At 39.5% G+C, this 22,496-nt stretch overlaps 1 protein-coding gene across 1 annotated transcript in view; it reads right to left on the bottom strand.

The window, feature by feature from the left end:
• DCTN6 (dynactin subunit 6) overlaps nt 1–22,496 on the bottom strand; it is a 118,328-nt gene that overhangs the window by 81,923 nt on the left and 13,909 nt on the right. The window contains exon 4 of the mRNA XM_069237353.1: nt 12,209–12,297. Within this exon, the coding sequence (XP_069093454.1) occupies nt 12,209–12,297 (89 nt within the window). The remainder of the gene's footprint in view (nt 1–12,208; nt 12,298–22,496) is intronic.

The following is a 22,496-nucleotide window of genomic DNA, read 5'->3' as shown; positions in this document are numbered from 1 at the left end:
GTCCGGTGTTAGTTGTGTTGTGATATATATTGGATCTGTGGGCGGTGGCTTATATTTTTTCTCCACCCTTGGAGTTATGGCTCTGCCTTTAACTGGATCCTGAAAAATTTGTTTTGAATGTCTTAGCATTCCTGGGAGCATGGGAAGGCATTGATACTGGCTATGGGTGGAGGATAGGGTGTTAAAGAGAAAGTCATCCTCAATTGGTTCCGAATGTAAGGAGACATTGAGAAACTCGGCTGCCCTTGCGACCACCTGTGTATAGGATGTACTGTCCTCAGGTGGTGACGGTTTTGTAGGATAAGAGTCTGGGCTATTGTCAGACACTGGAGCATCGTAGAGGTCCCATGCATCGGGATCATCCTGACTCATTGTGGTATGAGCTGGTGAGTGCATCAGTGGTGGAGTTGTTGCTGGTGATGCATGTATTGATGGTGGTGGAGACGGTGGTGGGGTTGTTTTCTTTGCCACCTTTGCTTGTGGTTGCTTGTCCTTTTGTTGAAAGGCAAGTTTCCTTTTTATTTTGATTGGGGGAAGAGTGGTTATCTTCCCTGTGTCCTCATGAATATGAAGCCTTCTTTGCGTGTAGTCAGGCTCTACAGCTTGAAGCTCCTCTCCAAATCTGTGTAATTGGGAGGTTAATCCTTGTTCCTCTGTATAGGAACTAGTTTTCGGCTCAGAGGCTGGCTGTTTCGGAACCGAAACCTTTTCGGAAGTCTTTTTAGGCTCCGAAGAAACCTTCTTTGTTTTCGGCGTGGTGTCCCGGTGCCGAAATTCTTCGGTGCCGCTGTCTCTGTGCCGAAGTTTCTCGGAGCCGCTGTCTCGGCTCCGAGGTTGCTGTGTGGCGGTATCTCGACCGGAGTCGGATGACTTCGACACTAGCATGCCCTTTTTCGGTGCCTTGGATGGGTCACCTAGTTTTCGGATTAAGCCATGGCCTGTTGGCGGTGGCGTCCCCTGGGCTTTTGTAGACTTCTTGTGAGTCTTGATTTTCGACGTCTTACCCACGGTTTGGTGTGTTTCTTCGGCGTCGAGTTCTTCAGAATCCGACTCGCGGATGGAGAAAGCTTCTTCTTCCTCCTCGAAGCGTTCTTGACCTGTCGGTGTGGACGCCATTTGCAGTCTCCTGGCTCTTCGGTCTCTCAGCGTCTTCCTCGACCGAAACGCTCGACAGGCTTCACAAGTATCCTCCTTGTGCTCGGGGGACAAGCACAAGTTACAGACCAGATGGTGATCCGTATACGGATACTTGTGATGGCATTTTGGGCAGAAGCGGAATGGGGTCCGTTCCATGAGCCTTAAAGTCGCACGTGGCCGGGCCGAGCAGGCCCCGACGGGGGATCGAAAAAACCCCGAAGGGCCACCGGAGCTCTTCAGAATTCGGTGTCGATTTGTTCTAACTAACCCGATACCAAACGCAAACAATACCGACGTTTTTTTCCGAGATTCTAACTAACTTTCCGACCCGAAACACGGAGCGAAAAGGAACACGTCCGAACCCGATGGCGGAAAAAAAAACAATCTAAGATGGAGTCGACGCCCATGAGCGATGGACTCGAAATGGGAGGAGTCCCTCGGTCTCGTGACTCGAAAAGACTTCTTCGAAGAAAAACAACTTGTAACACTCCGAGCCCAACACCAGATGGCGGACTGTGCACAGCATGTGTATCTGCAGCTACACATGCCATCGAACATATATATATATATATATATACACACACACACACACGTTTTGGGACCCCCCTTTTTCACAGCCCCCACTTGACGGATCACCCCAAAACTTTCCAAACAGCAGCTGAAGTGAGTGTTAAATCTTTTGGGAAAGTTTTGTGAAGATTCATCAACCGGCACCAAAGTTATAGGCAAGTCAAAAAAAGGCATTTTCAATGGAAACTAGGTCCTAACTATACCTACCTACTGGTGACTGCCAGTAGGTAATGAGATAGATATATATATATTTTTTAATAAATATCTTAAAACGTTGCTGCACCAGTATAAATATACCACACCTCTTGAGTAATGCACTCCATGAAGAGCTCGCCATTGGAGAGTGGAGGAGTGAGTAGTCTGTACTACAAGGCTTCCCTCATAGAAGGAGTTCACAGATCTGTGCTTAGGGTGAATGCAGAGCCTACATCTAAAGCAAATTACTGAAGATGCTATAGCATTCGAGACAAAGTGAATGCCCGACGGTGACAAAAGTACCATAGTGTGGTAGCAGTCCCCTGCATGTTATTCTCACTTCCACTGCTTAAATCGTGGACACAGACCCCTGGTATCCTCTTACCACCAACTCCATTTCTAACCATTTCCTTGCTTTAGATATGACTGCAATGCTTTTTATCATTTGTTTACTGTATCAGAAAGTAAGCGGCTGAAAAAAACATGTTAAGACACAAAATGTTTTGGATTGGGAGGGCAAATAAAATATGTCACTGTCAATCGGGATGGGAATGGAGGAGAACACAATACCACTGGTATCTGGCAGGAGGCCAGCGTATTGTATTTTGGAATGGAGCGAAATCTTGCAAAAATCACACTTTTGTGTGATGCTCGAACACAGGAGGGTGTTTCAAACAGAAAATGTCTAGCAAAGTCAGTGCAGAGAGATATTTTCCTCTTAACCTAGTCCAATGCCAGTATCTCATGTGGGCTCGGTTGCAGGGTATGCCATCTGGTTAAATTATCAGACAATATATTGGCAAATTACATGCAGCAAAATTGTGCACATTTTTGTGACAAAACCCTGTGATTTCGCCAAACGTATTTGACATTAAAAGTGTCGCGTTTTTCTCTGATGCACCAGTCTTGTATTAAGCAGCAACTGCCCACAGATTTGCCAGTGTCTACGGTAAGTTGTATAGGTACCTGCAGCGCCCAACTTTACTCAAACATTTTACATCGCACTACGAGCAGTACTTGCTTCCACTCCTATGGAAAGCAGCAAACTAAAAGCTTACATTCAGGAAAGCTCTTGCACATAGCTTCACCCCACTACAACATGTTTATTAGAAGTGTCAAAAAGCCTCTGGCTGAAAAAGAAAACCACCTCCAGAAAAACAGGTGCGAAAATGAGAGGCTGGCCTTAGATCCTCCTCTGACACAGCATCAAAAAGAATAGAGAAATTGCTTGAGTGGCGTAGCTCTGAGACAAAGTAAGCTCCGTTCACTTTTTAAACAATACAATAGTTAAAGAAGCAGTCAGCGTTTTCAGTGAGTGCATTACTCTAAAATTACTGAATCTTTAGAGGTTATATTGTGGAAGAAAACATTTTTAAAATCACTCACACCTAAATATGTGGTATAAACTCTTGAAATTTCTATGTATGTTAGCCCTATTGTAATGTTAATTGCACAATGGAATGATGCAGTCAAGACACAAGAAACTATAGTTACCCTTCTGTTTCAGTACCCAAACTGTCTAAGCTATATTGGTAAACTATTCTTAGAACACATAGAATTAGGTGGGTTGCTAAAGCCTTATTCTATTTCTTAGCAGAAAAATCTAATATAGTTTGTGCATGGACCATCATGTTTGTACAACTGGCAGAAACTTTTTCTTTTAGAAATAGAGTCAAGATTCAGTCAATGGGAATTCAAGCAGAATAAGACATCGTATAGGATTTAATAGAATCAGTTACATTTAGACCAGGATTACAGATAAATATACTTTCCTTCTCTATCATGGTATTATCTAAGATGTTCATAAACAGTAGACTGGAGTAGGAAACAACGCCTGCCATGGAAGTGGGCACCAAAAAAAAAGAGATGGGGGAATAAAAAACAACCAAAACTGTGCAAATATATTTCTATAGGGCGCTTGAACCACCAGGGTATTTGTTCTTTAGAGTCTAAAGCAATATAATAGTTTGTAGCAAAGCTATGGCCTTATTTCCAAGTCAATGCCCTACGAATGCTCAGGATAGACATATTGCTCATAAAGATAAGCTGTGGCACTTTGCCCCTGGTAGAAAGGTCTGTTCACTTTTTAGTAGCAAGTTAGGATAGTTACCCAGCTATGGTTCATTTTGTGGAAGCCATCCCCATGTGAATAGTCTTGTTAAGTTCTGGATTGTCATAAAACTAATATTTCTGTACCTTCTTGACATTTTTGTATCTAAAGCTCTCATTGCCACGGATGGAATCTGGAAATAGAGTTGGAACTAAAATCAGATGATCAACAAAGAAATCAGAGATATATTTAGGAAGGTAAAAAGCAGTGAGTTCTTAAGAATACCTGGCTGTGATGATAAACCAAACAAGGCACTTCAGTGCAGAGAGCTTAATACTTAGCGACCCCTAATTTATTCAAAGTTTCCCAGGTGGATCACCAAGCTTCAAAAGGACAATGTAGAGGTAAGAGGGTTTGGCAGGGTTCTGGGTGAATGGTAGAGGAAGTCCCAAGGCAGTTTAGGAAATCTTTCATCATTGGAACAGTGAATAAAGACTTCTGCCGAAACCATTTCCACAGAAGAAGACTGAAGGCCAGAATTTGGTAAACAAAGAAGTTTAGGTCATACTTTCTCTTGTTTGAAAGGTCTCTGGTCCACCCGTTTATCTAGTCACCAATTAAGTAATGTCTTTCCACTTGAAGGCATAAGAAGATCTGGCAGAAGGATGTTTAGACTCATGATTTTCAAACCTTAATCTGGAAGATTTAGGTGGGTATTATGCAGGTACTCTGGAACTAGATCAAGCTCTGCAATGGAAGCCACACATTCTGCTGAGAAACTCCATTTTGCACAGCAGCCTTCATTGCGGTTCAGAGAAAGGTGAAGCAAGTCTAAATAACACCAATACCTTGCTCAATTGGGATTGATTTCAATAATAGTCATCTTGGGTGGTTCCAGCTTATCAATCACTCTTAGAAGAATCAGGAACGTAGGAAAAGTGTTGAAAAATATCTTGACCAGCCTATCAAAAGAGATTGATTGGGCCTCAGGAAAACTGGATGCAAATAGTCAAAAACCTCAGTTGATGACTGAACTTTCTCCAGGCTTTGCAGAGGTCAAACAGAATGTGGGTGGTCAGCATCTAATCATGTTCTTTAAGGAGATGCCTGCCACATTAATCTTCCTCTGTAAGCCTCCGAGATTCTTCCACATTAGGATGATGTTCTTTGCCCAAGTCCAATGGCAGATCAATTTTGCTACAATCCAGAGGACTCTGGATCTGGTTTTCCCCTAGTTTGTTGAGGTTCTGCATTGTTGTAACATTATTAGTCTGAATGACAATGGTGTTGCCTTCAACTAAAAGAAGGACATATTTGAGGGCTGGGTTCCCTGAACTCCCTCCAGCATATTTATGCATTGTTATATTCTGAAGGAAAACACTTTCCCTGAGCTGAGAGGTATTTTGCTTCATCGAGGCATCTGTCACTATGGTTTGCACTGAAGGTGGTTTGTGAAAAGGGACCCTCTTAAGCATGTTCTTTCCCTTGCACAACCATATCTACCTTCAATGCTTTCTTCTCAATCCCTTGTCATTTGTGCCTTCTTGAAGAGGGGTTTAATGTGCATGTAAGCACTGGGCACAATGAAGATGCAAGAAGTCATGCTACCCTATAGAAAGACTTGTCTGACTTTTGGCAAGCAGTCTTCTTCAGAAGTTGACATTCCCTTTTAAGGGTCAAGCGCGCAAGCACTCTAGCCTGCTGTAATCTCTCTGTGGGCTTTTAATCACACCTACGGCACGCCCATCAGTTTCAATGGTTCGTGGGCTTCCCTTTAAAAAACTAAAACTAAAAATAAAACACGCTTGATTTTATTTGTGAAAGGCATGAATAGGTCATGCCTTTTCTGGTGTTTAGCCCTCCTCGAGTGCACCGGCCAATTACTGAAAACATACGAGGCTCCATGTTTTCAGCATGGTTTCTGGACTAATTTTTCTTTTTCTTTCTTACACAGAGCGATCTTGCTGCACATTTGCTGATACGTTTGACTGTGAGCAAACTTCTGTTTCATTTTGTGTGCTCCTTCACCCTCATGGTGTGGCGCTTTAAATCGGATCGTTTATGTAAAACTGTATTACTTTTCATTTTCATTTTATGGGGCAATAAAAGTCCGGTTAGGACTTTACAATGCTAATAGCTCTAAGTTGAGCAAATGCAAGACCCATTGCATTGCAAATGCTTGTTATAGTTCACAGTCTGACTCCCAAAGGAAATACTTTTGCAGTTAGATCCATTGTTGCCTCCAGGTATCAAATGAGCTGAACAGACTGGAGGAATGCCTTCCATGAACCTGGGCTTTCATTGTTAATATCTTTATTCTTTCATTGTCCAGCATCGCACTCTCTAAGTTTCACTAATATTCTGCTGCTGAAAATTCTGCAAATCAATTAGGAACATGCAAGAGAGCCCCAAGATGCCTAGTACCCAGGCCCTAAATAGACCACCTTTGCATCTTCAAGCTATTAGCTTCCACGTCTTATTCAAAACACTGTTTTTTTATTTTATTTTGTTAACTTCTTCAGTCTGTGTCAATCCTTCATATTCCGCCTTTGATTTTTTCTTCAGCACTGAGAAGTTGTGGCCATCAGGAACTTTAGAAAAACAGAGCTCTAATCAATGACTAGTTGATCTAGCACCCCAAATTGAGTAAAAGGTAGATCTGTATTTTAGTCTTGTTGAAGTGTTTGTACAGAATCAGCCTTTATGAGCGGTCAGTGAGAGAAAGCTTTGAGAGATGACTTCAGACAGAATGGCAAAGGTTTGCATCAGTAGTGGAAGCTTCCAATTCAGAATATCAGCAGTGTTTCCTGCTTCATGCATATAGGAATAAAAAGTGTCTTTTATATTTGTGGAGTTCCATCCCAGATAGAGATGTCAGATAGTCTGATGAAGGTTAGTATCCTGAAATTTTCTCTCCAACAAATTTTAGACCTAAAATGAGATGATATTCCAATACTGGGACCCGTATTGTTGAGTGAGAAGGAGACACCCTTGTTTCATTCATGCTTTGAGATCAGTATCACCACATTCTAGCAGGGTTCAGAAGAAAGTTCAATGTGGAGGATGGCGTGAAAGCAGATTTGTGATCAATTCTTTTCAATACTGAGCACTTAATTGTCTGTGGTTATCCTCAGCTACCAGGTAAAATGGTTCAAGATGTTTCCCTCTTAGACTACGGAGTGGTCTTTTTTGTTTTGAAGAGGGATCCTTTCCTGTGGCCAAAAGAGGCCATTGTTAGTCTGAGCCAATCAAAGGACTACAGATAAGTCAGCTTAATCTTTGTAGCACTGATGGATCATAAGTGAGTATCCCTCCATTATTTCCTTAAATGCCTATGTTCTCGTTAGAGAGAAGCTCCATGCAATTTATCCTGTGAAACATACACATATCTGTTGTACATGTCCAACACTGTTGAGGACCTGGGAGCTCTCCTTGAAGTTGTCCTATTTCAGCAGATTCAGAAGCTGAGACCGGAGTCAGGATAATACACATGGTAAGCTTCTGAAAGCCTGGGACTAAAGCCACCACTGGTCTTGCTTTTCTGAAGGACAATGAACATCTGGTCTTCAGAAAGAGGGTCCTTTCTAAATCTTCAACAAAAATCCCCTTCTTGAATGAAGGCAATGATGGCATTTCTTTCTTTGCTTGTTCCAGGGAAAATATTTTGTAATGGCCCCAATATGCCTCTTTCATCTATTCACAGATCTGTCTTGTCTTGTACAAGGACAAATAAGAGCTGAGATAGGCAGCGGAAGAATAGGCATCATTAGGAATCTTCAGTGCTTCTGTGATGGACAGAACTTTGCGCCCACCCTTCTCTTGCATTTTTATACTTGTTACTATACACACTCCCCTAGGTCAATAACTGAAAAAACACTTATGCGAAAGACCATTAATCTTTGTGTATAGTAAACTGTTATGAAGATTTTGAGACATATTTACAAGAAAAACACAAATCCATGCAAACAAATCATATTTTAAAAAAAATCAGCACATTAATTACTCGGTAGAGGAATTTAGAAAACATAAATTATTTATTTATCATGTTGCACTTATTTTTTTTCGAGATCTGTCTGGGTGAGATAAAACTGGAAGGCTTTTTTCCCGAATATATAATTATTGCTTTGTCCACCGATTAAAAGATTGTTGACACATTTCAAGCCTGAGGTAAGGGCCCTAACTTGACCATGTCTTCATGAAGACTTGGTGATACTTCAAACATGTCTGGAAAAGAGAATGATCCAATTTTTAAAGGCATAAATCTCTTTTGAGTTACATAGAATATTTAAAGGCAATATTGTTTTGTTTCTAGCCTTCTCTTAATTGAGAGGTTGTTCATAAGGGTTCAGAAATGCATTAATGTGGAACAAATACTAAATGTTTTGGTTAACAAATACACCTTCACCAGAGTCAATTAGATGTTATTCTTACCACTGCACAGTTTTAACTTTATACAAAATAAAAGACCACCGTAACTACCTATTATTTGTTTAGTATTGCTCCGAATTATTAACTTTCCCGGCTAATTACCCTGAAGATTATACCTGTTTTCTTAGTGCTCTTGAATAACTCGTTTTCAGAACAATCTTGGCAGTAAGAGCATGCTGGCTCCGCAAATAATTCATTCTCCATAATTGTGAACACCATAAACCGGGTTCAGACAGTATCCCTGTAAGTCTTTTTAGCACACTGCAGTTCTTGTCCATGGCTCGGTCAGGCTCTCAAGGTATTATTACTTGGGTCATCCTACGTGCAAATGAAAATCAAGAAATTGGTATTATTAATTGTTTGGTTCGCTCACACAGAAAACATTGTTGTCATGATGCCACAATTCTCATGCATGTGCAACAGGATGCAGATTCACTGCTTCATGGGTAATGTGGTCTTGATGACTGCCTGATATTTATGGACATGAGTCGTTCAGTTTAGTGCTGCTTATAGGTAAGATATAAATCTGGTATCAAAGTCATTTTTGTGTCAGCACTGTGGACAATTTTGCTAACGTTCACAGGCTGTAGTCATGGAGGTAGTCTGGATCTTCTTTCATGCATGGCATGAAGTTAGCAGCAATAATTAAAATACTAGAGAATTGTAATCTCTAATTAATATAAACATTTCTCACCTATTAGGATTTCCAATTCATTGTCTTATTTTCTTTGCGGTCTATGAACAAACCCCTGGAACTTGGGAAAAATGAACAACTTTCTGCCAGCCAGCCGTATTTTGGGTGCTGTATATTCTTAAATTTATCTCGCGCCCTCTTATGTCATCTTCAATTTCAAGATCAATTTAGCTTTTCAGTGTAATAAATGTCATTAAAGTATCCCTCTTCTACCATGGGGCCTTATTATTTGAATGATTGTTCATATGAGACCATTCTATGTGTGCTCCAATTTCATTAAGTGATTGACCAAAGGAGATGACTTTGCATCACATTTTTGACTTATTCAGAATTATTTCTTTGCTTCCGAGTCAGTTTAGCCTAGAAAGATAAATTCTATAGTATCAAACACATAAACATTTCTTTAATTGGGGTTGGTAAACCGTTTATCAATATTGATTATGAACCGCCTTCACAAAACCAGTGCTGTTTTTGTCTTATTCCAAGTGCATGCAGGGATAGCTCTTCAGGTATGTTCATATACAATGCTTCCAAGGAAATCTAGGCTAAAACAATAGGTTTTCAGCTAGCATGGCAAGCCTTCAATTTTACTAGTGAAGCAAGTACCATCTTCAGTGTATGCTTCAGCTTCTGGTAAAAAGGTTTAATAAAGAGGCCTAAATATTTTGACCTTTCGAACATTGAGTCATCTGCCAGCAAAATCAATTTTTATGTGTCTTATCTTGGGGCGCACAGTTATATCTATAGTTCTTAGATCTTTGTTAGACACTTCTTTAAACTTGCTGGTGCTCAGGTAAATTTTCTGTAACCCTTCTTCTAATATAGTTTTAATTTGTCTTCTAATACAGTTTCAGTATACAAGTATATCGTGAATTAAAATTGCTCCACTTTGTCAGCAAGCTTTACGGTGACTGTGTCATTTCGTCAGTGTGTCTTCTTGCTTGCAATTATTCCTTTGTCAGACCAGATTATATATCTCTGTATGGTTTCTAATACAGCTATCTCCATTAGTAACACGTTCTTGAACGTAACTATTTCTGGGGGACCAGATTCTGGAAGAGGAATACATGTAGATTTCTTCCTAAACAATGTAGAATTGTCAATCCTGTAATGTTCTTGCCTTTCAAATTAGATCTTTAATCTTGTTTCCAAACACGACCGGATGACCGGGGTTCTCATGTTTATAAAATTCATTGGCTTAGTGAGAATTGATGATAGTTATCAGTATTGAAATAATTATTTCTGAGAGAGAAAATTCTCCTTTGGACAAGCTGCGCCGAAATAATGTTTCCTGCCAACAATAGATGTTTCCATTGGTTGAATGCCTTGAGATTAAAAATTCTGTGTCATCGTCCACAACCTTTTCTGGGCCCTCGCCCTAAAAAAGATAATTTGTTTATTCATCAGTCTGTTCCTCTGTTGCTCTTTGATGGGCCATGCTCCGTTCTCTAAATGGATGAGAATGTGTAAGAAAAGATAATAAATCTCATTTTAAATCTTCCCTGATACTGGGGAGGTATTTTCGGGTTTTGTATAATACGATGTTTAGAGATACGGGTAAGTATTCTCAAGCCCTGTTATATCCCTTCTCAATTTTTTTTTTTTTAGTTAGTATGTTTATTGTAAATGTCTCAAAACCATCAGGAAAATACTTTGCCTTCTCCCTGAACACTAAACACAACTACCATCCAGGCCTAGATTTAATTTCGACTGGACTATGTAACACACATTCTCTCTGTTTTCCAGATCACTCTCTAACTAAGCTGCAATGACTATTAAGCCCTCCTGTCCGCTTGACTCTTGTTCTCAACCATCACAGTAGGACCCGCCTTCACCTTAAATCTCTCCACCAATTATCCATACATAAAATATGAATTTTCAAAACACTAGTCCTCTGACACAAAACTTTGTTGGCACCCTCTCTAACTGAATGTCCACACCGTCTAAAGGTGTAATACTCCACAATGCCTTGTTCTACTGCTAACTTGGACACCTTCCCCAGATTCTACAAATCCCACTTCTATTCTCACCTTTAAAGCCTAAAAGGACCTTCCTTGAAATCTACGTTTCTTTTACTGTCTGACATTTTCAGAAAGCAACTTAAAATTTTCCTTTTTATTATTTAATCCCTCTTGTTGCTTTCTCCCCTAGTCAGCAACAGCTCACCGTTTACCTGGATACTTGTGAGATTTATAAGAAACCAAAATCATTATCATCACCAACAGGAGCTTCCATCTGTGCAGCAGGGTTAACTATTGATGTATTCTTCTTTTTTTGCTTTCTCTAAAGAGAAAATAAGAAAGTGTGCAGCCAGAGAACATAGCTGGGGTCGAGTAACCTCTAAACTTCAAAGAACACAGATAAAGACCTAAAGCCTTAATACAAAGGCATCTGCATCTGACACAGCAAGACAGTTCTTAATTAGCCATAGGGCCCACTGCCCACAAAGCCAGTCAGCTTCCAGAAGTGTTTCCTCTATAGTGGCATATCTAACAGATAGCCTCCTGAGAAATCTACATTGAAGCCTTCAGGTATTTCATGCACCTTGTGTGGGGCTTTAAGGACAAACCTGTAAGCGTAATGAGCAGGCAACACTTTCAGGGAACCAGTCTGAAAAGGTTTGCAAGACCTTGTCACCCTTGAGGTAATCTATCTACTACAGTTTGTTTTCTGTTTAGAACTATCTTCGGGTGAATTCGACAACAGGCACTAATTGAGAAGCTAGGAAAGCCTTCATTTTCAGGAGAAAAAAAAAAAAGACCAATATTGGCTGAATGATAGTTACATCCAACCGCTCATGTTTCCCCTAATCCCCCTCCTTCCACCCCGCCATGATGGGGAGGAGGGTGGGGGCCGGGTGGAATAACATTGCAGAAAAGATGAGCCAAGATAAATCTAAGGTGGAACTGGAATTTTGATCAAAGCCTTTAATTTAATGTCATGAATCCTGTATGCAGAAGAATCCTTTTAGAACATTTCAACTAAAATTTCAATTAGTGAAGGGAGGAAAACCAAAAGGGGGTGTTTATGGAAGGCTAAATATAAAAAATGATGATTGTTAATTTAGGCTAGTCGGTTATAAAACGTTTTTCGAAAGGACATGTTCCGATACAAACACTGATTACAAAGGATACGACAGCCAACTTCAAAAACATTATTGGTACCAATTATCATTGGCTTTGGTTCCACATCTTCTGCATCAGGTGCAACATTTTCAGGAAAGCTGTTGATAAGGAAAACAGTGAAACAATTAAGAAAGCCGGAAACAGGCTTAGCTTGTTACCAAATGCTCTAAAATGTACTCCTGGTGAACACAAACTAAATTCACCAAAAGTAAAATAACTGCTAATAGAATTAATTTTCCAAGTACAGATTAATAAATAAATGCTGTGCATGACTCAGGATCCCAACTGACCGCAGTGTTACAAATGCATGAGAAGGCTAAATATAATAATTGATCCATTAATAAAGAAAATCTACTAAATGATGTATTAATTCTGCAAAATCAAAATGGAAAACTACAAAATTGTGCACTTGTATGATGATCTTTATGAACATCACTGTGAAAGTGGTGCTGAGGGAACACTAGATTTACCTGCCACCAAATCTATACAAAGGAAACATATTGCAAACAACTGATGTGTTCAATTAAGTTCTGGTAAGGACAAACTTCTGCGGGCACACATCGTTCGATTTCATGTTCACTTTCTTTCACTAAAAGAGGAGCTGGTGGGATCTACTGTCAAATGAAGTGGCTAGAACCACATGCAAATACAGAAGGAAAATTAGGCAGAGCTCGGGTGTAGGAGTTTATAACATATGGGTTTCTGAAATTCTCCCCTATGCTTCTGTCCTGGAGTTCTCTCCACCCACTCATATTTTGAGATTGTACACGGTGAAGCAGGTCAGCAGCAGAGATCCCCCAGACGTACGCCCGGTGTGTTTCTTGTGGCTAGGACAGAAGATATAAGAAGAGTAGGTTTTCTTAATACTTGGGAAATTAAGCTTGTACCTGCACACAGCACCCCAAGAAAAGAAAGACTAATCTGTATATGGTCTCTAATGTGAAGATATTCATTTGGTTATTTATTTTATTAAGAACTTAGCAGATTCATGATCAGACACTAATCGGGAATGTATTTTCTCTATGCCCCAAATGATTCCTCTCGCCTATACAATGCACAGTATCCTATGCCCATGTGCTCAAGTGGAATCAGGGAACATTTCTAACTTCGAAGGAGAGGACAGTAAACGCCTACAGAAAGAAAATGAGTATCTATAGTATAAAACTACTAAAACAGATTATTGGAAAAGGCAGGCATCTTTCCCTTCCAATGAGCATTCCAGTCACTGAGACACTAGCAATATCGCGACAGAAAAAAAAAGATTCACTTGGAACCACTAGCATAAAATCATACTCCAATGTATGTAAGATCAGGATCTGCCCTTCAACAAAGAAATCCTGTCACTCCTTGTTCACCAGGGTATAGGGCTTCTCCAGTTATGATGGCATGAAATAAGTATTTAAGCACCACAAGGATGTTCTGAAGGATCAGCAGAGAAGCTATTAATCAATAAGAGAAGGTGGTAATGCAATAAGTCCATCAAATAAAGCTATAATTCTGCTGAACACTGATGGGAGTATCAGATTCTGAAGCATGTATTTTCTGCTTTTGATACCTAAGATCTTCTAATCTACCACCTGAAATGCTTGTTCTCAAAAAGCTCCATACATTTTACAGTGCTCATTCCGATGGTATGTTTTGGAACACGGTATTCGAATAGCACCAGGAATGGCAATTAGACAAACCATTTTCGGATTTGCCCAGAGGAGTCGTCATCACAAAAGTAACATGAACTTCCTACCTATATCATCACAGACATTTTCTAAAATGCAACTACCACAAAAGACTACTGTCTAGAGTGGATCTTTCAGGCTTCAACATCCTCCTGAGAAAAAGGTGATATTTGAGAACTTCTAACGCTTGCATGGTTGAGAAAGCAAATCCTGCATCATCAATACCAGACCTGTAAATTAATTCCTGTGGAAAAACAGTCCAAGGTAAACCTGACCAGCTTGTGCATTTCTGAAACACATATATATGCAGCTCAATCCTGGATGGCTGTTATTTTTTCAGTTTGCTTCTATAACGACTGGATACAGTTATGTATTTATATATCATGGTATGTTGACCTCCTTTGCTAATTGTGCATTTTGCACCCCAGCGGTTCGCTGCTTTGAGCTGCACAGCTTAAAGGTCAACAAATGAAATTTAATGACATGCCAAACCAAAGACGTCTTTGTAAAAAGTACTGTTCAACAGCTGTGTCTGAACCAGTCTCTTAGGCTACAACGGCTGTTTGTTAGCTGAATAGCTTTTGAGAGCATGTTTCACATCCTAGCTCCCTCCAGGGTAACATCTGACCTCCAAAGTGAAGCTTCATGGTTTTCAGCGTGCTATCAGCAGTTGTTTTGAGATGTCCTGTATCCCTTCAAAGGCTGCCAGTAGTAATGAGGGTCCAATTTAAAAAAGCAGCTCTCTTTTGTGTAGCATAACAAAATGCATTCTATGAATCTGTAGTTAAACTTGTGACTATTTGGAAAATGGTGGTCAGAAGGGGCGCAAAGACCAAACTTGCATTGAATGCTTTCTAAAATGTCCAGTCAATAAAAGGTTAGAATGCTGCCACACAAATGCCATTTTTACAATCATATTTAAAAATGTAATATGAATTTAGTGATCATGCATCACGTAATTATCCCCATAACTGTTGAGATCCTTGAAGACAGAGATTATCTTTGTTCAGTAAACACCCTCACAGTTGCTTACAAAAGGGCATTTCACCTCCAAATAAAAAGTGTTTGCCTACACACAACTGGGTATAGATTGTTCTTCTTATCTCAGTAATCGGCAAAAAATTATCTATATCTACCCTGCAGATCGTGACTTCCCACTGGGTGTAGCAACAAACAAGAAGGAACAAGTGTGAGGCACAGACTGCAGTGAACACACTGTTTAGAGGTAATAGTGGAAATGCCATCCACTACTGAGGGGAATTATCCACTTACTTCCATAGAGGTGCTAGGAAATCTACCATATTTAGAGTTCTCCATAGCGGTGGTGGAAGCTCATCCAGTAAAGTGGTTGCATCTCTCCTCTGAGAAACTATTTTGGGGACATATTTAGCAATAAAATCTGCCAATACCTGTGTCAGGCTGTGGATTTTCCACCACCAAAAATGGGCACTTGAACTGGACCCCAAAGGGAAGGCAGACTGCCAGTGCCAATATATCGATCATCCCTAAAATGAGTGTTTTCCAGCTCATAAGGAAGCCTTTTTGTTAAGGAAGCTTTTTTGTTAGAGTCCACAATCATTTGTATTGCCGACATTCATGGAGTCATCACCACCAAAAGAAGTGAGATCAGGCAGCTTGCACTACATTTTTGGCAGACTTTATGTACATCTTTGTACACCCAATAGAAAAGCAGAGAGGTGACTGCTGATGGGATTACCACTATGAATGAACATAGTTGGTGTGGAAGGTGAATCATCGTTTTTATATGCTTTTTCGTCACTGCTCTTCACTAAACCATTAACTTATTCATCATGAAATATAACATCATATAATTCTTTGCAACAGAGTTAAGATAAAGGTCAACAGAGATGGAAAAGATTCCCTGATGCAAGTGACTCAGCAGGGTGTGTCTGTGGTTTTGTTTCTACAGGTGGGCACGTTTCGCAGAGTTTTGTGCACTGGGTATACCATCTAAACACCTGTGGTGAGAATGAGGAAGAGAGCAGAGACAATGGAAAAGCCAGGAAATATTGATGCAAAGTATCAAGCAAGGCACCAACAGTTTTCTTCATTGTAGGTCTTCGTTGCTGCAGGTATTTTTTAAAAAATAAGTTTCATGTTCAACTTTCACCTTAGCTATTGAATTTATGTGCTGCACGTGCTGTAGCAGGTGTAAGGAAACCATGATCACAGATAATCATCTGAATCCTCAAAGTCAATCTTGACATCAGACTGCAGGTCTCTAAATGTCCTCTCAACCACCCAAGCTCCCCTAGCCTAGTCATGTCTTCTTTGCCCTACCCAGTAGGGAAGAGGCATTTCTTTCTCCATCACAGGAGCTGTGTTAATAAACACAGACTATGTAAGCTAGCTAGAGAGTCTTAAGGGATAGAAGCAAGCCATCACAGGGAAAACATAAAACATGTTCCTCCAATTCCACTGTGCTACTTCAATAATACAGCAATGTAACAACCATTTTATGACAATTTTGGATAATTTCAGCTTTTGAGATTTGAAGAATGCAGTGCTGACCTGTGGCAATAAGGAGGTATGTATAACCTTTGCTGTTACATGGAAAACCTGCTGCAAGTGGTCAACCTGACCTTAAAGTATTCATAACATACTATTCTTGGGCTATCTTTAAAAGTCATAAACTGTTTGATGTGATGGCACCTCTCCTATTCAAACCACTGCCAATATTCCTTCCCCACCACAAGAGCTCTGTCACATAAGGGATAACACAAGATAAATCCTCTAAGAAACATTAAGGAATACCTCAAAATGAAAGAGGAATGCCAGTATGCAAAAAATAAAATTGTGTGCATACTCATACACAATCTTGAAACAATCCTTAATGGATACTGAACTCATTTTCAGTAAGAAATAAGATTAATATTCATATTTTAATTACATAAAATGAGTATGCTAGGAATGTTGTACTCTCCCCATGGTGAACTCTGAACTCTAGTAAAAATAGATCTGAAAAAACAGATTTAGTTCAACAACAAAAAGTCAGTGAATGGTATACCCTCAGAGTTTGGAGGGCTTCTGTATAAGAAACACACCTCAATGATGGATTTGAACACTTCTCTCTAGAATATACAAATGTATAAAAAAAGACCAAAGAGATAGAACTCGATTTAGAAAGGAGGTGTGATTGCCGTGACAGCTGTGGAATGAAGAACTTTACTTCAGTGTTCCATTAGAGACAAAACAGGCATCCTTTAAAATGCTCCCTCTTCATTTTTGTAATCCTGGATACAAATTATTCACTCTGTCAATACAGCTAGAACAGGGTTTTATAATTACTGAGGGAGTAACTTGGTGCAAGTGATGATCCCACGTCAGTCACATAAGGGAGTTTGCTCCGACCAGTGATGTCCAATTTAGAATGTGGGTCATAGTGTCAGTTCGAAGTGGCAAGAAAGAGAACATTTACAGCACTACACAGGCTAAAAAACAGTGTCATGTTGCACCTGGATAATCATAGTAGAACGAGAGACTTTCTATGCAAGGAAAGTATAACAAAGTTCTAACATCAACTGACCCACAAAAAGGAAAGGAATCCCTTTTGTAAGCAAGAAAATGTTTTGGACCCTTAGCGGGAAACTTGATTGCGATTAAATGAGCTAGGGATGTTGTGTGAGTAGTTTTCATTGTTAAAGCTCTGCCTCAGTTTATGAAGACCTTTTAAATATATATATATGAGGTTCAAGGGGATCTACAGAACTATCTATGAGGGTTCCTAAATCAATGAACTGTGAAGATATGACCTCACTAACTCTTAAGTATGCTGTATGTACATAAAGCTTTTCAAGCAGCGGGTGTGGTGACAAATTACTGCAGCAATCTCAGTATATTAGAGCTCTGGTAACAGCCTCTTTGATTATGCCAGAGTTAATACTATAGTAGGGCCTGAATACTGGCAATTTCCTTATTTTGACACCTTTCTGAACAGCTACATACTGGCTGGAGGTAGTGGTAAGCAATAGTTCCAGGGTTAGAATCCCCTTTTGAGTCTGTTCAAACCTACCAACGTTCATGTTTTAAGGGTTTCTGGCAGCTCTTCTGTAATCTTTTCCCATACTTGGAAATTTACTTCCCCCAGAGATGGGGGAAAAAGTGATTGGGTGGGGGGGAAGTGAACTTGTAAACGTTCAACAGATTTCCCCATGAGCAAATATACACATGGATACTTGCTCGTGCTAAAATACAGTTCACAAATACTTTCTAGGAGTATAATTTCCTTGTCTACTTCTGCAAACTCTTGTGAATTTGTGAAATACATAAATCTGCACTAATGCAAACACATATACCAGGGGCCTTTTGGTGTAACTTTAAGAATTGGGCCCCTAATTAGGTCTGGTCTTAACCAAGACTTTTTGTTTTTATTAAAGTTCTATGTCTCTATCCATTTGTTTGCTGGCTTCACAGTGACTGAAAACAATCTTCTCTTTCACAAGTAGCATATCTGCATACAAAGTAGTTTTGTTCCCTGCAAGCAACTACTGTGGCAATGAGTGCTTTTTGAGACCAAAAAATATTTTTGCATTTTACTAATGTTTGGTACAGTTGTGAGGGCCCAGCAGAGCCCACAACAATAAAGTGCTACAAACTCCATGCCAAGACAAAACACACATTGACAATACCAAAAGGCTGACCCACAATTTCAGACCTAGTGGCTTTGCCAATGTGTGTTTATTTTCAAGTTTACAATAATCTTGTTGAAACTAGCTTACACTGACTTTCCATGATGAATATTTTTAGGAAATACTAGCATGCATTAACATTTCACTAAATGATTCTTCAAAGAAATGCTACCTACAATTTCACAGTAATTTAGCAAAACGTTTTTCTCTAGTTGTGTTTTTTGTGAACATTTTATTTTGAAAGCAAAGGATCCTCAATCTTGCTTTTAAGCTTCTCCAAATATCTGCATATACTCAGAAAGCATTTTTGGAGCATTATCATAGATTTATATTGTTAAACTTTGCAAACAAGCATACACATTTTTTTTTACTGGAAACACTGTCAGCTTTGCAGTCCGAGCTTACAACATTTATTCAGAGAGGTCACCCTAATAATAAAAGCTTTGCATTAATGAACCATTAATACAAGTTTGAACAGCATTGACATATGGACAGAAATATTTTCTCTCAACTGCAGAAAACTGCCTTCCAAGCTTCATAATGTGGCACTGTAATCTGACAACCAAAGGTTTTATTCCTGCAGGTAGTTGGGGCCTACTTGTCCCAAGGACAAGATAAACACAAAAAAACTTGTTGTCCTTGACACCAAACAATATGTCCTGGGCATCGGGCTATAGGAATTCTACACTTCTGTTCTCAAGAAAATTTAAAATGTGTTTTGGGAGCACTCGTACTAGTTCCAGTAAAAAGGGGGAAGGACTGGAATTTTATTTAAAACTCCAACCAAGGGGTTTTATCATGGAGTTCCTAAATTTGTGCAACACATCCTTCCAGAAGGCAAAATTAGTTCAAACAAACAAATCCAGTCAGGTGGAAGACTATAAGAGACCTGCAAATTGCCAACATCTCTACTCCAACAAAACAGTCAATGAAATGCATCAGATGTGCTTGAGGTCTGCCATCATTATCACTTTAAACTCAACTTGAGGTTACATGAGGTTCCTCTTAACTGCAGCAGCTCTTTTACAACTAGGAATACACTTGTTTCCATTTTATGGACAACTGGCAGGTAAAAGTGCAATCTCAATAGAGCTGCCCAGACAAGAAGAGAATAAAAATAGCTTTACACTTATTCCATTCTAATACGGAGCTACGGTACATTTTTCCAATGGGGGTGACAACACTTCTTGGAAACAGTCTAGTCACATTATTTAAAACTTGCATGGCGTTTTAAGTGATAGAATCAAAAGTGCAGAGTACAAATTATGTCTAGGAGGACCACAACTATAAGAGTATCCCTTCCGTTTGTCACACTACAATACAGCTATAAGGGAAGAGCCTTTGTACCAAATCACCATGGCCCACATCAATAGGCATACATATCTTGTATAACCTAGTGCAGTAGTTCTCAATCTCTTGACTTCTTTGGACCCCCACTTTATCATTATTGGAACCTGAGGATTCCCAATGAATCATTATTAGAATCAGGGGACCTCCCCCCGCTGGGTCATTACTGAATGCCGGCAACCCTGACCCAAGCATTGTCAATGATTTGAGCTGCAAAACAAATACACAAACAATACAAAAAACAAGCATCCCATCAATCACCTACACAAACGATAACACACTCTTAACATGAAAACAAATATAAATAAAGAAAATAAACATTTTAATAGCAAGGTTGGAGCTTTTCTAAATTCAACTGTAGCCGTGCTTCGTCCATACTATATTGTTTGATGTGCCTGCACTCCTCTCATGAATCAAACTAAGGATGCTAATTTAATAGTTAGTCTCCAATTTCAAATTCCTTGACATTTACAATGTGTTTTAAAATGTTCAATTGGACATTTAGTCACTTTATTTATATACACGTTATTAATCTGTTAATAATATTTAATTTTCTAAGCATTCACGTACCCCTAAGAAGGCTTCGGGGACCCCCCAGGGGACCACTGATCTAGTGCATAGAGAAAATTGCTTGGTAAAGAGCTTATGAAACAGCATTCTGTAGGAATTTCCCAACAAGGGTTCTTTAAGTGTTAATTTAAGATTTGCTTTTGTTTGTCACTTTTGTAATAGCAAAATATTAATTAAAATATATAATATATTAAATTAAAATAATAAATTAAAGAAGTTAATAGAATAGGATGCCATCCAGAGTAATTGCAAGTGGATAAGATTATTCAAGTATTTCTATTCCTTCTGTTCACTGCCTTTTTTAAGTAGGTTACATATGTTTACAACTAGCTTTGTGGCGCTGGCAGACAAATTGAAGAAGTTATTGTCAATGACGTGCTCTTTCGGAACTTGACAGCTTTGCCCTGCCCCATCTTCATCACTTTCATTTGTCATAGTCTTCCAGTCACATAGAAAATAAATTAACCTTCCTTACAAATAACTGCTGTCGGTACAGAGTGCGTGGAGTAAGTTGATCAATAAAGGAAGGTAGCAGTAGAAGGCAATGTTTATGTTTGAGAAAGTCAATGATAAATCGCTCATGGTTTCCAAAGGATATGAAAATACTGAGGTTTATGTTATTGGGCAATCTATCACCTCTCGCTAGGCAAATTAACAACTTGTCCAGGTGGGAACCTCAAAATCAACTGAACTCTTGTAACATTTGAGAGGGATCCATCCTTTCACCATCATCTTCAGTCTTTATTATGGACCTTCAGGTCCCTATTAAACAGGAATATCACTGGAATCCATCAATATGCGAACAGCACACAATCCTATTCCCAACTTCTCGCCTCATGACATATCAGTGTATTAAATGCTGCATCGTTAATCCAGAACTGGACAAGGTGTCTAACAGCTAACTAAAACTCAAACTAACGAAGACAGAATTACTTCTGCGTGTCACCCTCGACAAGTAACCACACATTCAAGCTTCTATGCCTGGCAAAAACCTGGATAGCTTTTCTATCAGCAGACAGCCAATGTTAAACCTCACTGTTAAGATTCTATATATCTGCCTGTGGGAGATAGTAGACACCAAACAACTGTAATCTGGAAATCACACCAGCTCTAATCCAACATCCCCAATCGATTTCTGCTTGCATGTTATTTCAGTCCCAATGGAAAAACTAATTTTCATGGACTACAGATCCCACATTGCACTGCCAGGTAGTCACAAAGAGCCGGCAGCCACTGTGCAATTATTCAATTGTTGTGGTGCTGTTACTTCCTCAGCACTGGATATACATTTTCAGGACTTCAGAGAACATAATCACACAAACACCCCTGTGGCGAATCTTGTACAGCACCGATCATGCGACTCCTCCCTAGGCTCGATACTCCCTTCAATTACTTATGATATGACAATGCCTAAAGCTTCTTCTTCGTGATTTGATGTCTGAACCTTCATGTACCAGAACTCTTATTGACTTTTTGCACCGATTTGCAACTTGCTTCTGCCAGAGTTTGAAAAGTCAGTTGCATGCTGAAATGGGCACAAACTATGCATTGTATTTGCTGTACTCAATTTTTGTCTTTAGGCACCCAAGTTGCTCCCTCGCTAAACTTCTAGTTTGTTTCTGTTTATACTACCGTTTCCCATTGATTTCGGTTTCATGTTTGCTTCTGATCCAGTTGTTTCCTATTCCTTTTGTTTCTGCCCTTGGTTCCCATCTGCTCTCTACACTTTGTTCTTGCTTCTTTTTCTTCTGCCCCTTGCTAAGGTTTCCTCTCTTGCAGTTTCTAATTTTCCTTGCGGTTTCTGCCCTGGCTGGTTTCAGCTCCTAGTATTCTTGAACTTGTCCTGCCTTATTCGCCCTCCAGTTTTACCTTGATGTTTTAGTTATGCATGTTTGCTACGTCTCTTAGGTTCCTTATGCTTACTCCAATTAGTAAAAATGTTTGCCCTTCTTTCGTCCTAGTCTGTGCTTCTGTTCCAATTTCTTATTCATGAACTGGTGCTTATTTCCTTAGAGCTATTTCTCACTATTGCTCACCATACACTTTTCATGGGCACCA

This window comes from Pleurodeles waltl, chromosome 1_2 (assembly GCF_031143425.1).
Source record: "Pleurodeles waltl isolate 20211129_DDA chromosome 1_2, aPleWal1.hap1.20221129, whole genome shotgun sequence".
NCBI classification, from domain to species: domain Eukaryota; kingdom Metazoa; phylum Chordata; class Amphibia; order Caudata; family Salamandridae; genus Pleurodeles; species Pleurodeles waltl.
The sequence above is the reverse complement of the archived record's forward strand: the minus strand, read 5'-3'. Positions and strand labels throughout refer to the sequence as shown.